The sequence below is a fragment of the Gracilinanus agilis genome, chromosome 2 (assembly GCF_016433145.1).
Source record: "Gracilinanus agilis isolate LMUSP501 chromosome 2, AgileGrace, whole genome shotgun sequence".
NCBI classification, from domain to species: domain Eukaryota; kingdom Metazoa; phylum Chordata; class Mammalia; order Didelphimorphia; family Didelphidae; genus Gracilinanus; species Gracilinanus agilis.
In genome coordinates this window covers 599140922-599167336 of record NC_058131.1, presented here as the reverse complement: position 1 = coordinate 599167336, position 26415 = coordinate 599140922, and the positions used below count along the sequence as shown (strand labels likewise).

At 38.6% G+C, this 26415-nt stretch overlaps 1 protein-coding gene across 5 annotated transcripts in view; it reads left to right on the top strand.

Moving 5' to 3' along the window:
• NTRK3 (neurotrophic receptor tyrosine kinase 3) overlaps window positions 1–26415 on the top strand; it is a 445036-nt gene that overhangs the window by 119446 nt on the left and 299175 nt on the right. For all 5 annotated transcript variants that reach the window (XM_044665439.1, XM_044665438.1, XM_044665436.1 and 2 more), the window contains exon 4: window positions 16813–16881. In XM_044665439.1, coding sequence (XP_044521374.1) covers window positions 16813–16881 — 69 coding nt within the window. The remainder of the gene's footprint in view (window positions 1–16812; window positions 16882–26415) is intronic.

Here is a 26415-nt window from a genome sequence, read left to right as displayed (position 1 = left end):
ATGAGAGAGAGAGAGAGAGAGAGAGAGAGAGAGAAAGAGAGAGAGAGAGAGAGAGAGAGAGAGAGAGAGAGAGAGAGAGAGAAGCAGTCCTAGGATCTCATTAAGAGGAGACTCCTGATGTCAATTCTCAACCTGATGTCAATGCAATATGTATGCATTTGCTCTTTCACACAGAACAAATGGTTGCTTCATGAAAGGACCAAACTGACTCAACTTGTAGCTTAGTTATGTATCTTGGTTAGTGGAATCATAAATTCATTTTAACCCAGTCAGCAGTGATGAACAGTCCATTTCTCAATCATTGTCTGCTCTCACTTTAGGATTCTCTTGCCCATTTTCTCTACTACACGGTTAACTCCTGTCCCAGATTGTTAATAAAGACATTAGTTCCCAGCAGTTCTTGTTCTAACTCCATAGCCCTTGACAAGGTGCCTTTTCACATCTGGATATGTCACTGTTCCTTTATACCATCTGTCTATAATCTTCCATTCCGTTTTCATTTCATGGGGGCATGTTTTAATCCAAGCCAATTTAAACTAATTTTGTAAGTAAAATTTTATGAGATGCTGTATAAGTGTTTTCCTTAAGTCCAAATATAGAACACTGACTATGTTCCCTTTAGCCCCTCTAATCTTGTAATTCTTTCTCTCTCTCTCTCTTTTAATGGAGGGAAGGAGGCTACAACATTGGCCTGGCAGCATTCCTATTAAAAACAAAACAACAACTCTCAGCATAGTTTCCTGCTCACAATTTTGTTATGTTCTAGGGAATGACAGACTTTCCCATTATCAAAGTAAGGGCACACTTAATGAGTATACATTGGATGTGGCAATTAGCATGATTATTTGTTGCCATTTTTTGGGTGACCTACTCATTTTGCATCTGTACCCTCTCAGTTCTCCCCACAATTCGCTTGGCCCGATTTGTGCCCTCCTCTTCCACTCTCAGTGCTTTTCTCCCATTGGACTTCAAGTTGTTTCAAGTCATAATAATACTTTCAGACACTTTAGTAAATACCATCAGCTCCCTTAACAGCCCTGGTGGTGTGTGTCACATAACTTTGCTGATTTGTGTGGTCTGATTCCCTAACTGGTTCCTGCTTTGGTTTAGTTTTAGTCATGAGCTATATCAGTAGAGGAGTAGCATTGCTTCATAAAATTTCCCAGAACTGTTTTCTGTAGTCCTCACTCCTACTCTTATTGGTAGAGATAGCACTTGGAAAAAAATGAAATAAAAAAAAAACAATCACAATATCTTGGCTACAGCAACATCCCATTCTTTGTGTCTTGGAACCTTCTCTTAGGTCACTGGGGACTCTGTTCTTCTGTCTATTCTGGATAATGCTGTCTGCCTGGAAAGTCATGGGAATGGGTGGTTTGGTGGGAATGGCATCTGCTGCTTGGAGTTCACCCAGGGCTCTGAACAGTACTTCACGTGCTTCTAGGGCAATTAGCTTTTGGTTAATTCATCTTAAAAGAAACTCCCAAGGAACAAAATCCCCTGAAAGGAGTCTCAATAACACTCAAGGTCTGGTGTAAAATATACAGTATGAACAAACAGGATGTATTTTTCAAGGATTTTTTTTTTCCTCAGACCAGAGTTTGTCTTCATGGAGAGGCCTTTTTGTGGAGTAGGGGGTATCCTAGAATCAAACTCGTGTATGGCCAACTTAATGCCACATCACTTAAAATTGAACCTCTTCTTGGTTTTTTCATGCCCTTTAAACTTTTGTCTAGGTGACTTTAGGGAAGATCGTACAGTGGGAAAGTATATACTACTGGCCAAATCAAATAGGAGTTGGTTCCTATTTTTTGTAATGTTATTTTATTGTATTGAGTATTTTAGTCAAGTATATATATATATATACATACATATATATATATATATGACTTAATAAGTGTTTACTGAGTTAAGTTAAATATTACATTCAATCAATGGATCACTTATTGGGGCCTGCAAACTTGTCATATAGATATTTTCATCATTAGTTGTATTTATTCTAATGGTATGGTATTTGACTTGATTTAGTTAAATAGTAGCTGGAGTGGGTCAGAGAGAGGTTTTGAGTGTGTGTGTGTGTAGTTAAGGAATGTGACACTGACTTCTACTATGTGTTTTGCACATATTAAAAACTGAATAAAACTCTTTCGTTCATTTGTTCATTCGCTGTCAGAATATGAAAGTGTAGACTCCAGTTTGGAGATCCAGAACAAATGACTGGGAATTCAGAACCTCTCATTCATTCTAGATGGGGGAGAACCATAACCTATGCTGTGCCCAGAATACCTTGTGCTCATTTATTTCTTGTCCTTAAAAACCAGAGATTTTTTTTTCTGCTGACATATTGGAAAGACTTTCACACCATTAAGGAGTGAGAAGCTGAGGATGTCTGCCAGTTCTTAAATGCCCAGCTCATGAATTCAGTCCTTGGCCCCTTCTTCACTAACTCGTTAACATTTCCGGTCAGAAGGCCAGAGGTGCTAATTGTGATGCTGCCAAGGCCGTGGCTGAATTGGCGTCCATAAGGAGAAATGGGGCTCTTGGAGAATTCAGCGGAGCCTGGGATGTGGCGTGTGACATGTGATAAGAGGCTGGAGTTACCTTCCCACTGGGAAATGGGGGAAATCCAAGGGGTGGAAATTGGAATCAGTTTGCCAAGTAAGGATGGTAAATTTTCCATTAAAGAGAAAGGCTCTTAACAGAGGAGGAAGGTTTTTGAAGTCATGGTGAAGAGAGACCCATCTAGTGACTAGAATGGATGCTTTAAAGGTCAGATTTTCTTTCTAATACAGTGGAAATGAGACAAGATAGGCCTTTATGATGATGTAATTTAGAAGTACCCGAAGCTGTCAGGCTTTTGACAAGAGTAGGCATTAGCCTGGCTTGGTGTTAAGAGCAGAGGAGAGGTCAGAATACAGATGGCAGCTTGGAGAAAGGCCCCATAACAGGTGGGTTAGGAGGAAAGTGTTAGAAGGAGACAGATGCTTACCTACTGCTGGGTGCTGGTGCCGGGCCCTCTTCCTTCCTTTTTCCTGACCATCTTGCCTCCACTGACATCTTTGCATGATCTCCTTGTTCCATATTGTTAGGTTCTCCCTACCTCTAGCATAGTCCTGCCCAAGGGAATAGGGGAGGACCAAAAACATATAATTAAGGATGTAACTATCAGAGAACTTGTGACACAGCCTCATTTCTGCCTGCTGTGCTCTGTATGGAAGACCTGAACTCGCCTCCAGTATTAATTCAAAGCATGAGACTTTCCTTATGGACAGAGATATCCACATAACGAGCCTCTTTGTTGCTCTGCTCCTCCGACACCTTGAAACTATCTGGCTCTCTTACTACCCTTTTTTGGGCTACTCAACTTGGAGGCAATGGAAAGAATGCTGAACTTGGACTCACAGGACTTGAGTTTAAATTCTAGCTCCAACACCTGCTACCTGTATGATTTTGGGGGAAATTGCTCAGTCTTTGTAAGCTTCAATGGAAAATGATGAAGTTGGATTAGATTACTTCTAAGGTACCTTCAAGCTGTAAATCTATGTTCTTCCCTTAATGTAGAGTCGCAGCTGAGAAGCCATATAATACTAGCCAAGAAATTTGGTTTCTCCCTAGTTTTATATACTATATTTAAATAACTTCAGAGTGAGAGAAAAATTGATGTCTTTAATAGAACTATTGCCAATAGCTACTTCCTTTCTATACCAAAGATCAAGAAGTTTCCTGACTTCCTGATCATGGTAAAACATGTTGGGTGAATTTGAATAGGTGGCCAGTGTCAAAGGAGAAAAGAAAAGAGGAGAGGCTTTAGAGAGCAATTTAGTTTCTTATTTTCACATATAGCAAGTACTTGACCTAGATAACTTTATTTGACTCTGATTCTTAATATCAAGAAAGACATAAAATAAGGTAATGCTTGCAGTAGAGTGCAAATGGAAGTATTAAGAACCTCTAAGAGGTGAACATTCTTCAGATTTTCTTATTTGTGGATGATGCTGTGCTAATTGCATCAAGCCCTGAAACATCACCAAAAATACTATTTGAGATCCATAATTATTCAAAATTGAGTTTGTTCTCATTATCCACACAGGAAAAATTTAGTGGATAAAGAATGCTTGTTGTTCAGACTACGACAAGAAGTTGGATGGGCATTCCTTAGATGTGGTCCATCAGTACACATATTTTTTTTATAGATTCCAGGCCCAGAATAGAATAGGAGAGAGTGGGTTGAATGACATTTGGGAGATTGCGCATTGCTTTTTAAAGATCTCAAACTTCTCCTTGAAACAAAGACACATCTTTTTAACAACAGTAATTTTCTGGTGATATCATATAGATAGGAATGGGTAAATGAATAGGCAATTATTAAGCAATTACTATATGCTGAGAACTGTGCTAAGTATTAGGGGAGGCAAATGCAAAAGAGAAACTACTTTCTGCTCTCATAGAGTTTATATTTTGATGGGGAGGCAACACAAATAGGATAACAGTGGTCAGGGAAGGATGAAATCATAGGGATGGTGGGTAGAAACAGAACAATTTAATAATGTGCCCTTTCCAGAAACAATCATGGAATCGGTCTCCTCATTGTTCCCAGAGCCAAAGGTCAAAGTTGGTCATAAGGCTGACATATAGTATTGTCCAATGACATGGTAGGAGGATACTGCAGTTGGATGGCTGGATGGAGTAAAATGTAGTGAGCACTCACCAATCATTAAGTCCTCAGATTGGGAGGGGGAAGTCTAATTAAGAAGGCACAGAGGCAGGAGCTGCAGCTTGTGGGTGGATAATATGGCTGGAAGATGGAATAGCCAGTTGGCAGGGATTAGATTTAAATACTAAGATATCACCAGTATTACAGTGCCCAAAGAACTGGAATTGGTGGTGGTCCAGAGGGCATTGAGTGATGCATTATTTCATATCATTTTTTCTATATGCTTAAAGTCAACAGTCCTTGTTGTTGCTTACACATGCAGTTCTATCTCACATCTTCATGCCTCCAATACCTACAATGCAGCCTTTTCTTATCTGTGCCTCTCAGAATCCATATTCCTTCAAGATTCAGATCAAGTAAAACCCTTCAAGAAGCCTCTCCTGCTTCCTTGATGAATTGATTTTTAAAAAATGATTAATCATGAAATTTTACAGGAAGCAAAAGAGTAGAATGAAGAAAGTTTAAATAATTTACAGGAAGATCATTTGGAATTACCTACTTACAAATGGGGACAGGGGAGGCTATACAGAGAATAATTAAAAAAAAACACCTTTCCTTCATTCTTTGTTTTTAATCAAAGTAAATTTTTATTATCATGCAAGCACTCTTCTAGATTGGTGATTGTTGTAAGAGCACACTTATACAAAAGCAAAACCCTAAAATAAAACCATAAATACACTGATGTGAAAGACAGCATGCTTTGATCTGCATCCATCTGACTCTGACAGTTTTTCCTCTGGAGGTGGATAGCATTCCCTGTCGTAAGTCTTTCAGGATTGTCCCAGTTCATTGCAGGACTTTCACCGTTGACCATCATCCAATATTGCTGTTACTGTGTATTTCTTTTGTTCTTGAAGGGGCAGTTGCAACTGACAATTTCTGTCTGAGTTCTTTACTAAGTGGAGGACACCCTGAAATTAGTCTTCCACACTCTCACTTTTAATGCCTCTGACCTCCCATGTTTTTTCTTGGGCAGATATATTGAATATTAAAAGGGAAGCGTGTGTAAGCACTGATTGGTTTATCCTTGTGTTTTTCCCTATGATGGTGGTAAGCAAGTGTGAGGACCAGAGTGAGAAACTTGCCTCCACTTCACTAAACTGAGGCTGAGGCATGACTTATATAATTTATAATTTGATTATAGAAAGCTATGTTTGTTCAAATTCAAACCGATTTGACAATGATTTCTTAAATGCTCAATGCAGTTAAAGAAAGGATGCTTGGAATACAAAAATAGCAATGACTCCTGCTCTCAAGAAGCCTATAGTTTGAGAAGAGGAAAACCATGACCGAGGGGCTTCCCAAAGTCTGTGTGCCCTGGGAGAAGATTGGAAACTTCTCCCAGCTTCCCAGAAAGAGTTGATTATGATTCATATGTCAGTGATAGATATGTGCTTATAGTCAGCCAGAGGGCAGAGTTAATGGATAATGTTTCTTGTGCAGAAGAATGGGGTAGGGAGGGATTTTCCTAGGCAGGTACTGAGGATAGAAATACAAGTGGAAGGAAAGACAATTCCTGCCTTAAAGAAGCTTCCATTCTAATTGGGGAAGACAGTTCCTAAAAGGGAGTTGAAAACATTGGGTGTGAGGTGGGAACCAAGGTGGGGCACAAGTCTGGAGGCAGTAACAGAGTGGTAGAGGACTGAAGGATGTCTGGCCCAAGCCTTTCCTCAACTTAGGAAGGTTCCAGGAGGAAGTCATCAATGGGAGAATGAGACATTAGGGGAAGAGGAAACTTTTCAGGATGAGGAGGCAGTGGAAGCATGATGACAAGTCCAAAATGTCAGAAGCAGAGCCCAGGAAGGAATGACAGAGAGAGGATCATTTGAATTCAGATAATTAATGGCAAGAATGGGAAAAAATGGGGATGGATTCATGAGATGTTATAGAGAATTAACAAGATTTGGCAACTGATGGGAGCAGAGCTTGTTTCACTTGTGTATTTGTGTCCCTAGTGCCTAGCACTGTGCCTATCACATAGTAGATACTTAGTAAATGCTTATTTTTTGATATGGGAAATGATTCTGGAGGAAGAGCCTCAAAGATGGCTTGTGCTTTCAAAACTGGAAGACTGTGGGCAGCTGGGTAGCTCAGTGGATTGAGAGCCAGGCCTAGAGACAGGAGGTCCTAGGTTCAAATCCGGCCTCAGACACTTCCCAGCTGTGTGACCCTGGGCAAGTCACTTGACCCCCATTGCCTACCCTTACCACTCTTCCACCTATAAGTCAATACACAGAAGTTAAGGGTTTAAAAAAAAAACAACAAAAAAAACCTGGAAGACTGTGCCACCAGTAGAAGTAGAGAAGTCAGAGGAATGGGCAGGCTTCTGGGGAAAGATGATGAGTTCATTAATGTTCATTAATGAACCATCCAGCATAAAATAGTTTAAACAGCCAAACCCCTTCCCACCTTACTTTTACTTCAATTTAGTTAGGGGAAAAATCAGATAAACCAGATGAAGGCTGAAGCTATAGGGCTGCAATTTCCTTGAAGTCAGACTCTGCCAAGTGATTTTCCTTTCCAGCCCAGGGATCCTGACAGCAGAACAAGCTTCAGTGCCCATGGGCAATGAACTGGAAAGGAGATGGCCCATAGGACTCCTGCCACAGCTGGCATCAAGCCACAGGGCATTTAGACACAGTGTATTTAGCTGGAATGACCTCCTGGATTGACACTGGGATTCTGATAGACATATATTTTATTTGGGACTCCCCTTCCTTTTTTGAAATGCAACTACCTCTGGTGATGGGCAGCCCCTACTTTAGAGCAGTGAAAATGAGGACTACAGAGTGTGTTTGGCCAGCCATAGTTCCCAGGACTCTTAGGAAATGGAATGGTGAGCAGACATGGAAGCAATATGTTTTTCATCATTGTGAATAATGATGAAAGCTATTCCATTTACTTCTTTTATTCAGAACCCAAAGGGGATTGGGTGATGTATAAGATAGAACTAAAATAGTTTTGGGGGGGTATCTTTACTAGTCTTTTCTTTTCCCTTAATCTAAGTTCTTCACCTGTGCCCTGGATCCCATCTTTCCCAGGATCTTTCTCCATTCTCAGTCTTTCTTCTCTGAAATATTTCTTATTCTGTCTCTCCCCAATTCCTTCCCTCTGCATACAAACATAGTCAAGACTCCCTAATTTTAAAAACAAATATCTGAGCTACCCTAAAACCTTTCCTTCCACCATGTCCTGTAATCACTTTAAGCTTCTGTCCTGTCTCTCTTTTGTTCCCTGCCAATCTTTCAGAAAGAATAATCTGTACTCACTTCCTCTCCACCCACTCCCTCCTTAGTTTCCTGCAATCTGGATCCCATTCCTAGAACTTTATTGAAACTGCTGTCTCCAAGGTCATCAGTAACCTTATTGCTGAATACAAAGTTGACTTGTGGATTTTGCTTCCTGTTACAAGGAAAGAGGAAAATGGAATTGAAGACTACCCTTTGAATCTTCCCCTGACTGTTAAGTAATATTCTAATGCACTATGTTGATTACTATGATTGCTCATAACTCTTCCCCAAAACTTCAGTGTCTCCCCTTTGTCTACTGAATACAATGCAAACTTTCCTAGCTTGACATTTAAGGCACTTTATAATTTGGTTCTTACATACTGTAGCTTGCCAATATTATATATCACTTCCTTTCAGGTTCTCAGTAGTCCTCCATATCTTAAGTCTGACCATTGGTGTCTTACTTCCAGTGATTAGAAAGAGAATCTAAATGCTATTGGCAATTATGATTCAGGAAAGAATACAAGAGGGGGAAGAAAGATGAGAGAGGGAGGAATTAAAATAGGTTGCCTCCTTCAGGGGCATCTGGATGGTAGAGTGCCTTAGAAGACTTATCCGGAAGACTCACTTATCTTTCTAAATTAAAATTTGGCTTCAGACACTTACTAGATGTGCAACCCTAGGTAAGTCACTTAACATACTTTACCTTAGTTCCTCATCTGTAAAATGAGCTGGAGAAGTAAATGGTGAACCACTCCAGTATCTTTGCCAAGAAAATCCCAAAATGGGGTCACAAGGAGTAGTGACTGAACAACAATAATAAGAGCCCCCTTCAGGTTAGAGATTTGAGGTTCTCCCTTAAGGGTTAGGTTCAGATATATTTATATTTCAGGCCAGAATTAACTGTTTGTTTTTCTTTTCATTGTTGTTTGTCTCTCATAATAAACATTTACTCTTTTTTAAAAGCCTAAGATTATATACTTATTCCGTTTTGTGAGTGTAAAAGGATGAGTAAGCAAAGGATTAAAAAATGAAGTTTTGTCTATTCCACTATACCTTGAAAGCAACATGCTGTAATCCAGGATCCAAGTTTGAATACCAACATGACTATTTATCTTGTGTGATGTTGGGTAAATCATTTCATCTCAGCTGTTTTTAGGTTTTTCATCTATAAAATGTATTGGCTGGACTAGATGGCTCCAAGAGTTCTTTCTAGTTTTAAAATCAAAGAATTCTTTGTTAGTTGTTGTCTAAAATTCCAAGAAATCAAGGGAATGCGGTAGTCACTCTAAACCTGAAGAAAGCACAGATAAACTGAGGCCTGGACTCTGGACTTAAAAAAAAGTGAGGTTATAGGTGATGACCAATCCGGGAAGAAATGAATGAGAAGGCCTTAAGGGGTGTTTTCCTTGATAGTTGTTGGAGAAACTGAGGCCACAGAGCCTTAATATTTGTTTAACTCTCCAGTAGCACAATTACGAAATGTTACTGTCTGTTACCCTTCAGATAAATAATATTCACATCTCTAGTCCTTTGTTTCCTATTCTCCCCTCTCTCGCCCCATGAAATCTGCCCCTAGTACCCCATTGATTATCCCTTCCAGGTTAAGAAAACCTGTGGGGAACTAGCAGCTCAAAGGGCATCTCTAGGGAGATTGAAGGTAGGGCCTTGACTCCCAAAAAGACATAGAAGGTAATTAATAGTCCAAAAGAGGATATATCACAGTCTGTGGTACGTTCTATTGTCTTATCTTCACCATACAAACTCAGAGTGTTTTTCCTCTTTAGGCAAATGGAACTCATCCTGGCAGGTTTAGTAGAGATAGGAACCAAATACTGAGAGGTTTGATCCTCCAACGTTATATTCATGGGAGCTTAGGGACTCTGATTTTCAAGAATTTCCTGTAATATCCCTCTCAAATTTCCAAGTATTTTTTTGGTAGGACTACATGCAGATGTGTGTTCACATTTACTAAAAAATATAGCTTACAAGTTCTAACAGTAGACCTTGACCTTGGGGATGGCCTTACTTAAGGGAGTTTGGGGATATCAAAAGGTGCTTTATTACCACAAATGATTAGCTTCCCCTTGGGCAAGCCATGAAACTCAGGTCTACTCCCATGTTTCTGTTTGTTAAACAGAGAGACTTGTGTCTTCTTTTGGAGAGTCTGTTCCATCTTTCTACCTGTTAAATGGGGCGTATGTTTCCCCATAAACAGACCTGGGAAAATTCTCCTGGCAAAATATTTATGAAAAGAGGGCAGGGGCAGTCAGGCGGCTCCAGTGGATAGAGTGACAGGCCTGGAGATGGTAGGTCCTGGATTCAAATTTAGCCTCAGACACTTCCTAGCTGTGTGATCCTGGAAAAGTCACTTAACCCCAATTTTCTAGCCTTTACTGCTCTTCTGCCTTAGAATCAATACTTAGTATAGATTCTAAGAAGGAAGGTAAGTTTGAAAAAAAAGGAGGGCATGTCTGGGGACTACAACTTGAAGACTTGATAAATGTTCATTTTCTTTTTCTTTCCCTTTCTTCCTTTCTCCTTCCCTTCCTCCCCTCTCTCTCCCTCCATTTTTCCCTCTCCCCCATCTCTGTTTCTGTCTCTTTCTCTTTCTCTGACTGTCACTGTCTCTGTCTCTGTCTCTCTCTCCCTCTCTCATCTACATCCCATCTATCTCTCATTTTTCTATTTTGGGCCATGGAGAACAAGACAAGGGACTGAGCTCTGTTTTTAAAAAGAATCAGGTCGATTTAATGGCTTTGTTACATTTATTTTAAAGATGATTTGCTAAAAGGAAAGCAGAGAAATGTCATGGAACCTGATTTTGGAAAAATGTTTGATGCATTGTCTTATAAAATCTTAGTCACCCAATTAATTCAGAGTGGCACACTGAGGAGATGATCAGGTTACTTGGAAAATGGCCATTGGACCCAGGGAGAAGGCAGTGGCAGACATTAATGGTTCTGTTAGGGAGGAGGAGGTGTCTGGGGGAGGAGACTGTGGGGCTTAGAGACAGAATGGTTCTTAATCTTATGAGCAGGGTAACCAGCTCATTAAAGAATAGCAATAGGAAAATGCAGGGGCAGTAAATCTCAGTAGGTGAGGTACAAGCTAGAAAATCCAGACAGTAAGTTCTGATTTTGATTTGGCTTTCAGCCCATCAGGAGACTTCAGATCTGTCCTCTCAAAACCCCGTGTCTCAGCTTCCTCATCTGCACAGGAGCAATAGTGATCCTGGGCAATTGGGTAAATGAATGTGAATGAAAGCCAACCAGAGATATGCTGACCATTTATTTAGAGGTCACCTGGGAGCAGGCCAGGGCAAATATTTTTTCATGGGGCAAAATAAAATTCTGAACAATTCAACAAATTGAAATCCGATTTGAGAAAAAAGCAATCTACTTGCTCCAGCAATAATAACAATAACCACAAACAATACTAACTAGCATTTATATAACCCTTGCTTGAGGAAGCTAGATGACTCAGTGGATAGAGTGTTGGGCCTGGAGTCAGGAAGACCCGAATTCAAATCCTGGCAAAAGACTCAGACACAAGCTGTGTGATCTTGAGCAAGTCACTTAACTTCTATTTGCCTTAATTCACTGTAGATGAAAATGGCAAACCACTCCAGTATCACTGTCAAGAAAACTCCATAATGGGGTCATAAAGAGTTGATTATAAAGGACATCATTCATCTACAACAAAATATAACATTTTAAGATTTGCAAAGTGCTTTGCAAATATCTCATTTTATCCTTATAACAACTCTTGGAGGTGTTTTTATTTATTAATATTATTATTATCTCTATTTTACAGTTAAGGAAACTGAGGCTGAGTAATGTCAAGTAACTAGCTTAGGGTCACATAGCTAGTGAGTGTCTAAAGTCAGATTTGAACTCAGGTCTTCTTGATTCCAAGTTTAGTGCTATATCCTATACACTAGCTGACTATAAGGAGAGAAAGTGTTTTAGACTGCAGAGAATCAGGAGGGAGAAGAGAAGGCTGGGCAGTGGTAATGGCTAAAGAATTCCTAGGGGTATTGGAGATGAGAAATCCAGTATAACTCCAAAGCCAGAATAATCAAAAAGATTTCTTCTCCTGTTGGGATGTGTGGATGTTTGGGAGTAGAGAATGGAAGAAGAGAAGAAAGCAGTGAAAAGGAAAGTGTTAGATTTGGATTCAAATGTCACTTTTAATACTGAATCACGTGTGTCACTGTGAGCCAGCCACTTCACCTCCAGGGGCATCATCGATTTGTTCCTCTGTAAAATGACTCTATCAAAGTAGATGGCTTTGAGATCTCTTCCTTCTCTAGATCTATGATCCTATAATACCAGGTCCTAGCCTTAAATTCTGGCTCTACCACTTACCTCTGCGAACTTATAGACTTTGCTACATGTCTCTGGGCTTCAGTTTCACCATTTACAGAATGAGTGGCTTGGACTCGATGGTTTTTAAGGTCCCTTGAACCTCTAAGTCTACAATCCTACTAGGGTTTCTCTTGGGAAACACATCTAGGAGTCACTACTTTCCTCGCCCCTCATCCTGGTAGGCTAGACATAATGGCTACCCACCTTCTTAAATTGTATAATGCTATTTCTTTTTCTTTGTTTGCCTAGAATGTCTGTTATTTTCCTTCTTTCAGAATCCAATTTTCACTTGACATTTCTGCCTAATGTAGCAAAACATGACCTTTGCAAAGGACATTGTTGGCAGCCTTTACACTGGTTTGTACTCCCTGCTTGCTCCCTGCTCTCTTCTTGCTCACTTCTCATTCTCAGAAAGGAGGAAGGTTGCCATTTCATTTGTCTCCTGACCTCCCAGGCCCTGGGTTGTTGTTTTTGCATCTCTCTACCTTAAGGGGTGCAGCAACTCTCACTGGGGGGGTTCCACTTCCTAAGGTACTTCAGTGGGCATTGGCACTGAATTCCCATTGAGTTTTTAAATTTCATAAAAGAAAAGGGGTGTCTTTCAAAGTAATGTGGCATGGCTAGGGCCTTATTAGAAGGATGAATTTGTTTAGGGAGTGCTATGACATAGGAGAGGGATAGATGAAAAATTCTTCATTCTGAGGACAAAGAAGACTTTGCACTGGAAATTGGGCAGGGTATCTTTGCTAGATTCATTAGAATTAAGGGCGCACACATCCACGGTCCTTTTGACAGGGTCAGTGCTTGTAGAATAACTTATATGGGCTGTATTTCTTGCATGTTATCACAAGATCTCTTTGGGTTTCCAAGTAATTCATACTATTATGCTATAGTAATGCCAGGGTATATAAAATAAGACTATTATTCCTTAGACTGGGGTAGAGAGTTGTAGGAATAGAGAAGAGGAAGCTCCCACTGGAAGGTTCTCCTGAATGAAGATGGAAGATAAAAAATTCTTTTTCATGTATTTTAATCCTCCAATAAAGCCCTACTTTGATAATCTTATTGCGGCAAGATGCAGAGGATAGTGTACTAGATAGGAAGTTGGAAAACCTAGGTTAAATTCCATTTTAACTAATATATATTTGTTAAGCACCTACCATGTTCCAGGCACTGTGCTAAGAGCTAGAGATACAAAAAAAAGCAAAAGACAGTCTTTGCTTTGTCAAGGAGTTTACAATCAAGCAGGGTAGATGTCATGCAAACAATGCAAGTTACACACAGGATAAAAACAAAATAATTAACAGTGGGAAGGCAATGGAATTAAGAGGGGCTGGGGAAGACTTTTTGTAGAAGTTGGGATTTTAGTTAGGGCTTAAAGGAAGCTAGGGATGTTCATAGTCAGAGCAGAGGAGGGAGAGCATTTCAGACATGAGGGACAGCCAGAGAGAGCTAGGAGCCAAGTGATGGAATGTCTAGTTTGTGGAACAGCAAGGAGGCCAATGTCTCTGTATTGAAGAGTACATGTTGGGGAGCAAGATATAAGGAGACTGGAAAGGTAGGAAGGAGTTAGGTCATAAAGGCTTTGAGTGCCAAACAGAGCATTTGTGTTCCTGGAGCCAATAAGACACCAATGAAGTTTACTGAGTGAGTGAGTGAGTGAGTGAGTGAGTGTGTGTGTGTGTGTATGTGTGTGTATTTGTGTGGTTGGGGGGATTGGCATGATATTACTGAAACTTTGTTTTAGGAAAATCACTTTAGTGGCTAAATGGATAATAGATTAGAGAATGGAGAGACTCGAGGCAGACAGAACTACTAGAAGTCTATTGCAAGAGTCCAGGCACGAGGTGATGAGGACTCTTCTAGAGTGGTGGCAGTATCAGAGAAGAGAAGGCAGTGTATTTGAGAGAAATTTCTTCCTCTTACTAGCTGTGTAACCTTAGATGAGTTATTTAATCTATACAAACTGTAGTTTTTTCAGCAATAAGATGAGGAGATTGGAATTGATAGTCACTAAGGTCCCTTCTACCTAGGAAACTATGATCCTAAAAGTCTTTCTGATTAGAAAGTAACCCCAAGTTCTCAGTATACTCCCTCTTAACTCTGCCTCAAAAACACCTTTTCTTCCTTTAAGATGCAGCTCAAACATCACCTTATTCATAAAACCTTTCTTCATCTTCCCACATTCTAGTTCCTTCCCTCTCAAAATCTTTGTATTTAACTTCTTTGTATGTAGTTTAACTATATTTATATATTATATATATGTGTATGTTCTTCTTGTCTCTCTTATATAAGCTACTTGTGAGAATTGTTTTATTCTTTGTACTTGAACCCACAATGTCTAGCTCAATAGCTGGCACTTAGAAGGTGCTTAATAAATGCTTGTGGCTTATTTGATTCTCAAAGCTTATGCCAGCAAAGCCTCACTTGTGGCAAGCCCTACTTGGCTAATTTTGGAGAGGATCACCATGGAAGAGTTGGCTATGGAGTGATGATTTGTTTGGAACTACAACTCATGAACACCATCTGCTAAGTACTATCGGGAACATGATCTATACCAATCAATCACTTAACCACTCAATTAACAAGCATTTATTAAGCCCTTGTCAGGCACTGTGGTAAATGCTGAGGATACAAAAGAAAATTTAAAACATGTTTTCAGCCTTCAAGGAACTCATCTTAATAGGAAGACAAGATAAAAAGATTATTTGTTGAATTTGTTGAATATGGGCCTCTCTGTAATTTTATATATATCTATATATCTCTATATATATCTGATACATATATACATATACACACATACTTGCATAACTAAGAAGAGAAGAAGAAAAATGGTTTCTTATTTTATTTCTTTTCCTTAATCCTTAGCTTGATCTGCTGAGTTATTTAACTGTTTGAAATGTTTGCTTAGGGTGTGTATGTCCCTTCTGTTTCTTACCTAAGGATGTTGGCAAGATATATGGGATCATATAATGTTAGAATAGGAGGGACCCTTAGAAAATGATCTAATCTCAAGCCTTTATTGTGTAGATGGGGAAAACTGAAGCCTAAGAGGTAAAGTGAGTCACACAGAAAATTAGTTAATGGCAGAGCAAAGATGTAATGTTTAATTTTAATCACCTTTAACACTAATTATTTAACACTAATAATTTAACTAATGGTTAAAAAAATAAACATGATTATAGAATCTTAGAATTAGAAAGCCTTTGGATTTCAATCAGTCAATAAATATTTATTACATTTAAACATCATCTGTGTGCCAGGTACTTTGCTAGATGTGAGGACAAAGATATGAAAGTGAGAGAATCCCTGACCTCAAGGAATTTATACTTTGCTAAGTGGATACAACAGGTTTGCAATAAGTAGATGCAGAATACACATAAAAGAAAAATACAGGGATTCTGGGAGGAAAAGGGCTAACAAATAGGGGACTCAGGAAAGACCTCTCAAAGGAGATAGCCCTGGAGTTGAGCCTTAAAGGGAGGTAGGTACATGTTCCAAGACACAGAAATGATCAGGAAAAGTATTCCAGGAATGGGGACCAGCTTGTGCAGAGAGTGAAAACAGCAAGTAGGTTGGTTTTACTGGAGCACAGAGTACATGAGATAGAGTAACTTTTAATCGAGCAGGAAAAATAGACCGGATTCAGATTGTGAAGGGTTTTAAGTACCAAACAAAAGAATCTAGAAAGGCAGTTATAGATGGTAAGTCCAAACTACCATCCAGTGTTACATAGAACACAACAGTCATTTTATGTAATGTCATTATTTCATCCTAAAATTTCATTTTCAAATACTTCTTTATGGTTCCACTATTCTTCCCACTGGATGAAAGCAGAGTCAGAAAGCAGAATATCGAGGTCTTTTGATGATACACTAGGCAACTAAAACTGGGAATGAAGTGAGACAAAACCCCTGTATCAGTGGCTTTGAGATTGAAAACAACCACTGACCATTGGTGTCATTCATAGTTGTGTGTATTTGTTTCTGGGTTTTTACTTCACCAAGGAGAAGCCTTTCATATTTCAAATAATTCTGTGTCTAGCCCAGTGCCATTTCCAACTATGACATATACTTAATAAATGCTTTCTGATGATGATGATTATGGTTGAAATGGTAATCATTTTCCCCTTGTGTAACATTTCCCTGCCTTCACCTATGTCTAGGGTGTTAGCTTTCTAAGGATCAAGATTTTAATACTAATTTTACTAGGGGTGGAGGATTGTGTGTGCGTGGGAAACATAAAATCACTAATGATTTCTACATTTTATAAAAATTATTTGAAAAAATTTACCTCTTCTCTCCCCTGCTCCCTACTACTATGCCTACCTTCCAATTTCTAATTCTCTGCTGACTTGATTGATAGCTTCAGCTATTGGTCCAAGTCTCCGCAACTGTAAACTTAGGAAGGAAAATGTTAAATTGCTAGAAATTGCATAGAGGGAATTAGTTATCACAAACCCTTCTCTTATTTTTTTCTTTGGTTATTAATTTTACAGAAATCTCTCAAGCAACCGGCTCACCACACTGTCATGGCAACTCTTCCAGACATTGAGTCTCCGTGAACTGTAAGTTCATCCTGAAGACCTTTCTCAAAAGAAACATGCTTTGTGTGTATGTGTGTGTATGTGTTTATTTGCACATGCATGCCACTCAGGGTAGTGGGAAAGCAGGGATAAGAGGCTACATGTGGACATTGGTGAAGTCTTCACTCTACTAGGCTGGAGAGGAGAGAGAGGTTACAATGTCCAGTGGGAGCCAAAGAAACCCATTACATAGCTCTCTTTCTGTTTATCCTTGTTTACATTGAATCCTTTTCAGAAGCTAACAATCTTTGTTGCTACGTGGTCCCTGGATTAGCGGTCTGGAGACAGAGCTAATGAGTCCAAGGTCATGTGTTTAGTCTTCAGTTCTCTTCTGTGTTTGGTGGCTAGCTTTGTTCTGTTCCATGAATGATGACTGCATCTTTAACCCAAGCCAGCCATCTTGCAGATGCATATTATTGGTTACAGTAGGAACAGGGTAAGAGTAGATGGATGAATGGAGATGCATGACTACGTCTGGAAAAAGTAACTCAAAGCAAATGCTGATGGCACGGTCAATAGTGTTATTTTTGATCATGGAATAAATTAAGAAATAACTTGGAGAAGACTCCTCTTATGAATGGAACCCAGAGTGCTGGGTTCTGGGAATTCTACTCATGTCCCTTTTTATTTGATGACTCTGAGAAAAATACCTCAGTCCAAATTCTCTAAATGTAAATTTCTCCATTGTTTTTGCCAAGATGCAAGTGCTCTGGACTCATGCCTGGCCTGCTGGCCCTTCACCCCTTCCTCATGCCATCTGTCAGAATTGAAGGGCATGCATGAGTCATAATCATACCTTGAGAGGCACAGCTTGTGGGGAAGGGGAATATTTACATCCTGTGTCACCATTATTCCATCTCATCAAGTAGACACTATTTTTCTGCAAGGATCCTTCCTGAAGATCAAGAGCCTCTTCTATCCCCACAGGAATGATTGGTTGGGAAAATGCAAGCATACTTTGATTTACAGGGGAACATGTGTGTTCCTGAGAAGGTTCGACATTTCATTCAAATCCTGGTAGGGTTTGCTATTTCCTTCTTAGGGTTTGCCTTTCCTTTGATCATGAGGACTAGGTCAGTGATGGTACATGATACTAGTAGTATAGCAAGCCTTATAGTCTTTTTAATCTTTAGTGACATATCTCTGAAGTTCAGAGATATACCCATAAAGATTCTTGCCATAGCTTATTATTTAGAGACTACATATCTCTTTATAAATAGCTAAATAGCATTCAATTAATGGTGCTATGGATACCAGATAGAGAGAGGTTTTAAATGAAGAGGAAAATGTTGAAGATACTAAATGGCAAGCTGCATTTGATCTATTGATTTTAATAAATTGTCATAGGATCCTAGAATTTAAAAATGAAGGGGAAAGGGCAGTTAGGTGGCTCAGTGGATTGAGAGCCAGGAGCTCCTAGAGCTAGGAGGTCCTGGGTTCAAATGTAACCTCAGATGCTTTCTAGCTGTGTGACCCTGGGCAAGTCACTAAACCATCATTGCCTAGCCCATTCTGTTCTGCTGCTTCGGAACCAATACCCACTATTAATTCAAAGACAGAAAGTAAGGGTTAAAAAAAGAAGAAATGAAGGGGACTTTAGAGATCATCTGGTCTTTATCATGCATTTTACTTTTGTGGAAATTAATATAACTTGCCTCAAGTTACCTCAGTTGAGATTTAAACTGTCCACGGATTCTATATCCAAAGTTCTTTCCTTTCCACCATAATGTTAACTCCTGTAGAGAATAATCCTCCATTGTCACATCCTCTGCCAAATTATATACTATCTATCTTATGCTCAGCTGTATGCACTCTTTGATATTACACTTGTATTTGAGTAAAAGGGCTCTAATTTTCCAAGGACAATCTTATTGTGTATGAGCTGAAGTCTTTTATATTGCTGAAGCCTGATGGGGTGAAGGGGCCAATGTGTTGTACATTTGGTGTAGTCAAGCAGTCAGCATAGCTTGAATTATCCTTACACATCTATTGTGTATCTATCATGAACAAGGCAATATTTTAGGGATTGAGGATACTGTGAGATATAAGACACGGTCACTGCCATCAAGAAGATTGCAATTTAGCCGAGAATTGTCTCTATTGAGAGCTTCTAGGCTGGGGCTCCAGAGACGCTGTCCCACTCATTCTGGGAAATAGGATAGCATCTCTCCTGGGGACGTCGAAGGTCTACAGCCTACTGAATTATTGATAAAGCGTTCAGTGCTCCTTCTGAAAAATAATTGGACATGAAATCAATGGTGTGCTGCCCTGGTGACCTGTTTTGTGGAGTTTTAGAAACAGTTGTTCAATAGATATATACTGAAAAAAAGTCAGATTTATCCCAGAGGATCATGGGATTCTGCATTCATCTTCACCAGTGATCAATATAGCTGTGAGCTATCAGTGACTTATGAAGGAATGAAGATATTTTCTCAAGTGGAAGTCAGTGCGTTATCACTACCATGTCCACTGTGTATTTTATTTCTGTCACATTGTTAAATAAAAAAAATTATATTATTAAACAAAGAAATCCCCCTCTGAGGAGGAATCAGGCAGGTGGGGGGTCTATTTATGAGAAAGAATTAACATGTTAGATATGAAATTTATCATCAGGCTGGAGAAGGATCAGGTTGCTTTTTGCTGCAGTTGTGATTAAAATCTAAACAGTTCCCATTTCTGGCACACAGTCTGTTGATAGAAGAAAAATATGACTATGGCTCCTACTCTGCAGGGGAACAGGAATGAAAGACATTAGAAGGACTCAATGGAAAGTCAAAGGAATAGTCAAGGACCAGGAAAAAGCCAAGGACCACTAGACATCAAAGGAGGAGAAAGAGAGGAAAAAAACACCTATACACTGAGCAAAAAGACGCCTATAAATTATTGACTTTCCTCAAAGGCTCAAAGTAATTTTCACAGCCCTTCTTGGAGATTTTATCTACATTGGCTGTGTCTGTATCTGTTGTAGAAGATGAGGAGTCAGAGACAATCTACAAAGAATTATATAAGCCTCTGAAAATTAAATCAGCATATGCTTTAATCCTGAATAACTTCAATACAGAAGTAGAGATGAAATGTACAATTAAAAATATGTTGGAAAATCTGACTCAGGATTAAGAATCAAGGAAAGCTTGTAAACTACACAGAAACTTTTGAAAAATTTCTTACAGAAGCAAGTCGAGATGTATCTTCAAAAATACATTGTTTTCCAAATATCCATGAACAATTAAGTCATTATTGCTCTTGCTAAGATTTATTCTTATTGTTCAAAGAAACTTAGTTGACTCCTCATGAATGGTGGATACCATTAAAATGCTCTGTGGATTGAGAGCCAGGCCTAGAGGCTCCTAGGTTCAAATCTGGCCTCAGACACTTCCCAGCCGTGTGACCCTGGGCAAGTCATTTGACGCCCATTTCCTAGCTCTTACCACTCTTCTGCCTTGGAGCCAATACTCAGTATTGACTCCAAGACGGAAGGTAAGGGTTAAAAAAAAAAACAAACCTGAGGAGGTAGAACAGGGGACATTTCTTTGGCTTGTGTTACAAAGGGATTGAGTAATCAAGACCATTATTTTGTGCTCAGATTGTGTTTCTTTCCTTTCTCACTATAAGAATGGAGACCTTATCAGATACTAAAAGAAATAGAAGTTCTAACTTTGAGTTCAAAGAATAGCACCAGTGAGAACGATGGAGATGTAGCCAGACAACATTGTGCATGAGAAGGAACTGAGGGTTTCTGCCATTTGCAAGCTTGATTTTAGTCAACTCTGTGGATTGGGAATCAATAAAGTTATTGTCATTTAAAAGTATTTATAACATAGGCATGAAATATACACACATGGAGCCCAATCAGATTAAAATTTAATTGGACAGTATTTTAAAAATAAATGAAAATTCAATAAAACACAAATCATGTTAATATGTGGTTGAATCTTTATGTTTCTGTTAGTGATTGAGTTTGTTACTACTTGTTTACAGCATTAGTGTTCCAAAAAAGGGAGATTGTAGTCCTACCAGGATTGGCACTGTTCAAAGGATATTTGGAGTATTGTATTATGTATCACATTTTAGAAAACATATCGACAAATTAGAGAAAGTCCAGAGGAGGGTAAATGGGATGAGAAAATTTGATATCACAATATATCAGGATTAATTGAAAAAATTGAAGATGTTCAGCATGGAGAAGAGAAGACCTAGAGGTAGACATGTTACTTCAAATATATAAAGGGTTACCATATGAAAGAGAGATTATATGTTCTTTTTGACTCCAGGATCAGAACTTGAAAGAATAAGTGGAAGTTAGATAGAGGAAGATTTTGGTTCTTGGGGGGAGAAATCAACTTTTCTAGCAATTAAAGCTGCCCAGAAATGCAATGGACTGCCTACGTATTTGCAAAATGTCATTAGGAAGGGATCAGAAAAGTCCTCTAGTCTAATATAGACTGGAATAAAAATTTCCTCTACAATATATCTAACAAGTAGTTACCCAGAGACCTTCAAATAAAGTATGAGTGATTGGCTATTTGTTTGGGCATTTGTTAGGGATTCTGTTCAGATAGAAATTGTGCTCGATGGCTTTTGAGATCCCTGTCATCTTTGAAATTTTATGATTGCTAGAATTATATTCAGGGAAGGGCAAGGGGAACTGTTTTTCTTTTTCCTAGAAAGGTTACAGTTTAGCCAGCCTGATGTGGATTTCAAAGTTTCTACCACAGTCAGGGAGGAACATGACTATTTTTCTGCATTAGGAAGGTATGTACCTGGCTTAGAAATGTAATTGGACAGATGCACTGGAAGCTCCCCAAGGAACCTATCTAACTATCCACTGAGGGAGAAACTTCCATTGCCTATTTGGCTTCTGCCTCGATGCTTATATCATAGTATTGGCAGTTGGCATTTCTATTTGATCCGCATTTAGGTGCTGAGATTTATTCTGTTGCATGATCATCTGAACCCTTGTCTGCCCATTCCAGGATAAGAGAACTGAGAGAGAAGGATACTAGAGGGAGGAATAGCTCAGTTTTAGTAATTAACGATCTTTTTTGGCTTCAAAAGACCCTCCTAGAGGGATAGACAAGCATTTCTTTTTTTCTTTTTCTTTTTTTTTTAAACCCTTACCTTCCATCTTGGAATCAATACTGTGTATTGGTTCCAAGGCAGAAGAGCAGTAAGGGTAGGCAATGAAGGTTAAGTGACTTGCCCAGGGTCATACATCTGGGAATTGTCTGAGGTCAGATTTGAACCCAGGACCTCCCATCTCTAGACCTGGCTCTCAATCCACGGAGCTACCCAGTTGCCCCCTAGACAGACATTTCTAGAGAGGGGGGAGGAAAAAAAGTCTTCCTCATGGATACCTAGCAATGTAGTTGGAGCTTACAGTACCAACAGGGGCTAGGAAGTGATGGAAGGCTTCTGGAAAGAACTACACGGTATCTGTCCGTATGGAAGGTTTCAGTGTCGCTTCTTGGTTCCTTAGAAGAGTAGGAGTTGCACTTCTTCATGAAGCTATGATGTTAGGCCTGCCTCCCCTGGGCCTGATGGGGTTTGATGTAATGGCTCACCTATTTCCCCACTTCACGCCTTGGCCCCATCGCTCATAATCCAAGAGGGCCATCGGCACCAGGAATGCTATGGAAAAAAGACAGAAAAACAACAGACAACGACTCCAAGAAAATCAATTTTTCTAAAAATCCACTCCTGGCCTTGGCCGCATTGCAAAGAGCTAATGTCTGGTGCAAGACAACATATTCAGTAACTGGACTGAGTTAATTTGTGGGAGGCCCTCCGGGTCCTGTGATTAGGCCTTGGGCCACTGAGGTGCTGGGGAAGGGTGTTGGTAAATTTTGCCCTGAAGCAGCTGCTGCTGTATTATTCATGGGGGCCTCATACATTATTGATAGGCCTAGAAAAGCTGTATTTTATTACTTGCAGATCTGCCCCTGAAATTCAGGGATGAGAAGCTCCTGCAAGTGACCTGATTTTGTGGAGGATGGCCAGAAAAGAGGAGAGAAAGGGCAGTATCATTATAACTAACTACTTTGCCCTTCTTTATCCCTTATTTAATTCTTCATCTGGTCCCCTTACCTTTCAGGGAGTCATAGTGATTTCCGAGCCTTCTACTTGCAAGATGAGGATCTATAAGAAAATCATATTAAAATCAACTTTATGATCCAAGGAATGCCTTTTACAGCATCTCACCTATTACACTATTTCCAGAGGCAGCCATGGAAACCCATTCTCTATCAGAATCTCTAGGATGATCTGTAAATTAGTTTAGAACAACTTTTCAGCTCTGATATGTTGCTCCCCTCTGTATCAACTCTGACTTAGATTTAATGAGGAACACGTCAACCCTATATTAAGGTCAAACTTTCAAATAATGCGCAGAATTGCTGTTAGGCTGTCTACAGAAGCCTCCCCCAAAACGCCACTCCAAAGCCTCCTCATAGAATAGAGATGAGCCTGCCTTCTGAAAACCTATGCCAGTGGAACATAAGCTTTGAAAGATTTTACCATTCTGGGAAGTCAGTGAGTATAGTTCTAGCAATGGACTGTGGCTGTTTTTCGCCTAGTTAAATATACAAAATCTCATGACTAATAGGTTGGCCGCTTGGTGATTAATTCTTTTGCTAATTCATGAAACAAATCAAAGATCAAAATCACTCCATCCTGTGCTACCCCCTCCATCTTCTTCAGCAATAGTAGCCGAATGATAAAAAAGAAGGTAGAAAGTGTAAAAAATCATAGTTTTTAGACAGTCCATAAATAACTGTTGGTACTCTAAATATGAGTTTCCCATCAAATGACCATTGAATTGGTATACTACTAGAGGATGTCAAAACTGAAATGCTCGATATAAATGAAGACAAAAGTAAACTGATAGTAAATGGAAGGATGGCTCACAAGTTCTCCTTGGAGAGGTAAATAGCAGAGGGGAAGAGTTGGCTTAATTGTGCATCCAAAGAATCAAAGGACTATCGTTTCATGAGACACTTGGTCATCAGTGCTCATTATGAGTATTTGAGGGAAAAAAATCCACCATAAAACAGTTGAAGCATATGTGCCTACATCTGTTGCAGAATATGAAAAGGTAGGAAATTCTATAAAATTCTTCATAAAACTCTGAAGATTAACATATACTTTAATGCTTAGTAACTTCAATGCAAAAGTGAACAGAGGGAAAGATGAACAATGAAATATATGGTGGAAAATCTGGCTGAGGATTAATAAATAAGAAAAGCTAAAACCTCATAGACTGCATAGAAATCTATATAAATATTTTCTTCAAGAAGCAAGTTGGCATACCCTGGACATAGTGGTGTAGCACCAAAACAAAACTGACTATATCTTTACAAAAATGTATCCTGGCTACCATTCTTAGAATTATTTCCAAATCAGTGATCTCTGTGCAGTTAAACCATTCTCTTGTGATAACAACAAATATATGTCAAATTAGAAAAAAATAATTTGTGAGAATAATATATGCCATGAAAGTAAAATAGCTCCCATCTCATTCATTTAAAGTTGTTAGTGCTAAAAATGGGAAGTTGATGAAAGAGCAGACAATAAAACAGACTGACACTTTTCTAATAATGATAATAATAGGTAGCACTCATATAATGTTTTAAAATTTACAAACTATTTTATATGTACTATCTTATTTGATCTGAGGAAGTTTAACCTATGTTAGTCAATCACCATAGAGAAAAGAACAAGTAAGTCTCCAGACCACTTTTAGTTAGGATATATTTAATCTCCTTGTTAAATGAGAGAAATGCTTACCAAGGGTAACCCAAGATTCAGATAAAAATTTATTTGGAAATCTTAAAACTATCAGATAAAAATGGATAATATTTATGAGTTTTAAATAACAGAATATTCTCTTCCTCAGTGATGGCGTAGCTACCATATTTTGGTTTCTAACATCCTAATCTCTGATGTGCCATATGAGGTAGTAAAAATGGCACCAAAGGAAACAAAGATACAGCTAGACTAGATTACATATTCACAAAGAAGGTTCTTGACAGGAGTGAAGTAATTTGAAAGACACTGAAGGATTTCAGTTTCAAGAGAGGGAAAATAATAAATGTTAGAATAGATTAAAGACATAATTGCTAATGAAAAAAGTGATTTAGAAAATAATATAGGAAAACAGTATGGCAGAAACTAGGTATAGATCAATATCTCACATGCTAAACCAAGATAAGGTTAAAACAGATATATGATTTAGACATAATGAGTGATGCCATAAAGCAAATTAGAGGAGCTTAGTAAAGTTTATTTATTAAGACCTGTGGATAAGGGAAGAATTTATGGCCAAACAAGAGATAGAGAACATTACAAGATGTAAAATGAATAATTTTTATTATATTAAATTTGAAATGTTGTGTACAAACAAAACCAATGTAACCAAGTTTAGAAGGGAAATCACCAACTAAGAAAAAATTTTACATCAGATTTCTCCTATAGAAGCCTCATTTCTCAAATATATAGAAATTGAGTGAAATTTATAAGAATATGTCATTCCTTAATTGGCAAATGCTCAAGGGATATGAACAGTTTTTGGATAAAGAAATCAAAGTTATCAATAATCATATGAAAAATATTCTAACCCACTATTGATTAGAGAAATACAAATTAAAACAACTCTTAGGTCCCACATCACACCTATCAGATTTGTTGATAGTAAAGGAAAGTGATAAATGTTGAAGGGATATGGCAAAATGGGGCCATGAATATATTATTGTTGGAATTGTGAACTGACCCACCCATTCTGGAGGATGATTTGCAACTATTCCCAAAGGGTTATAAAACTGTGTATTCCTTTTGATCTAGTAATACCACTACTGTATCCCAAAAAAGATAAAAAGAAAGACAAAATGATATATTTATGCAAAAATATTTATAGCAGCTCTTTTTATGGTGGCAAAGCTTTGGAAATTGAGGGGATATCCTTTAGCTGGGAAATGACTGAACAGATTGTGGCATATGATTGTGGTGGGATATTATTGTGCTATATGAAATGAATCAGAATGATTTCAGAAAAAAAAACCACTGGAAAAACCTATATGAGCTGATGAAGTAAAGTGAAGTAAGCAGAACCAGGAGAACACTGTAGAGTAACAGCAATATTGTATGATGATCCACTGTGAAAAATTTAGCTTTTCTCAGCAATATAATGATCCAGGAGAATTCTGAAAGACTTATGAGAAAGAATGCGGTCCACTTTCAGAGGAGGAATAGTTGGAGCATGAATGTAGATCAAAGCATACTGTTTTTCACTTTTTAAATTATTAAAAATTTTAGGTTTTGGTTTTATATAGTATTCTTTCACAATGACCAATATGGAAATATGTTTTTGCATGATCATATAGCTACAACTCTGATCAAATTGCTTATCATCTCAGGGAAGCAGGCAGAAAGGAATGGAGGGAGACAATTTGAATCTTATAATTGTGGAAAACATGTTGAAAATTCCTATTATACATAATTAGGAAAATAAATACTAAAAAAGAG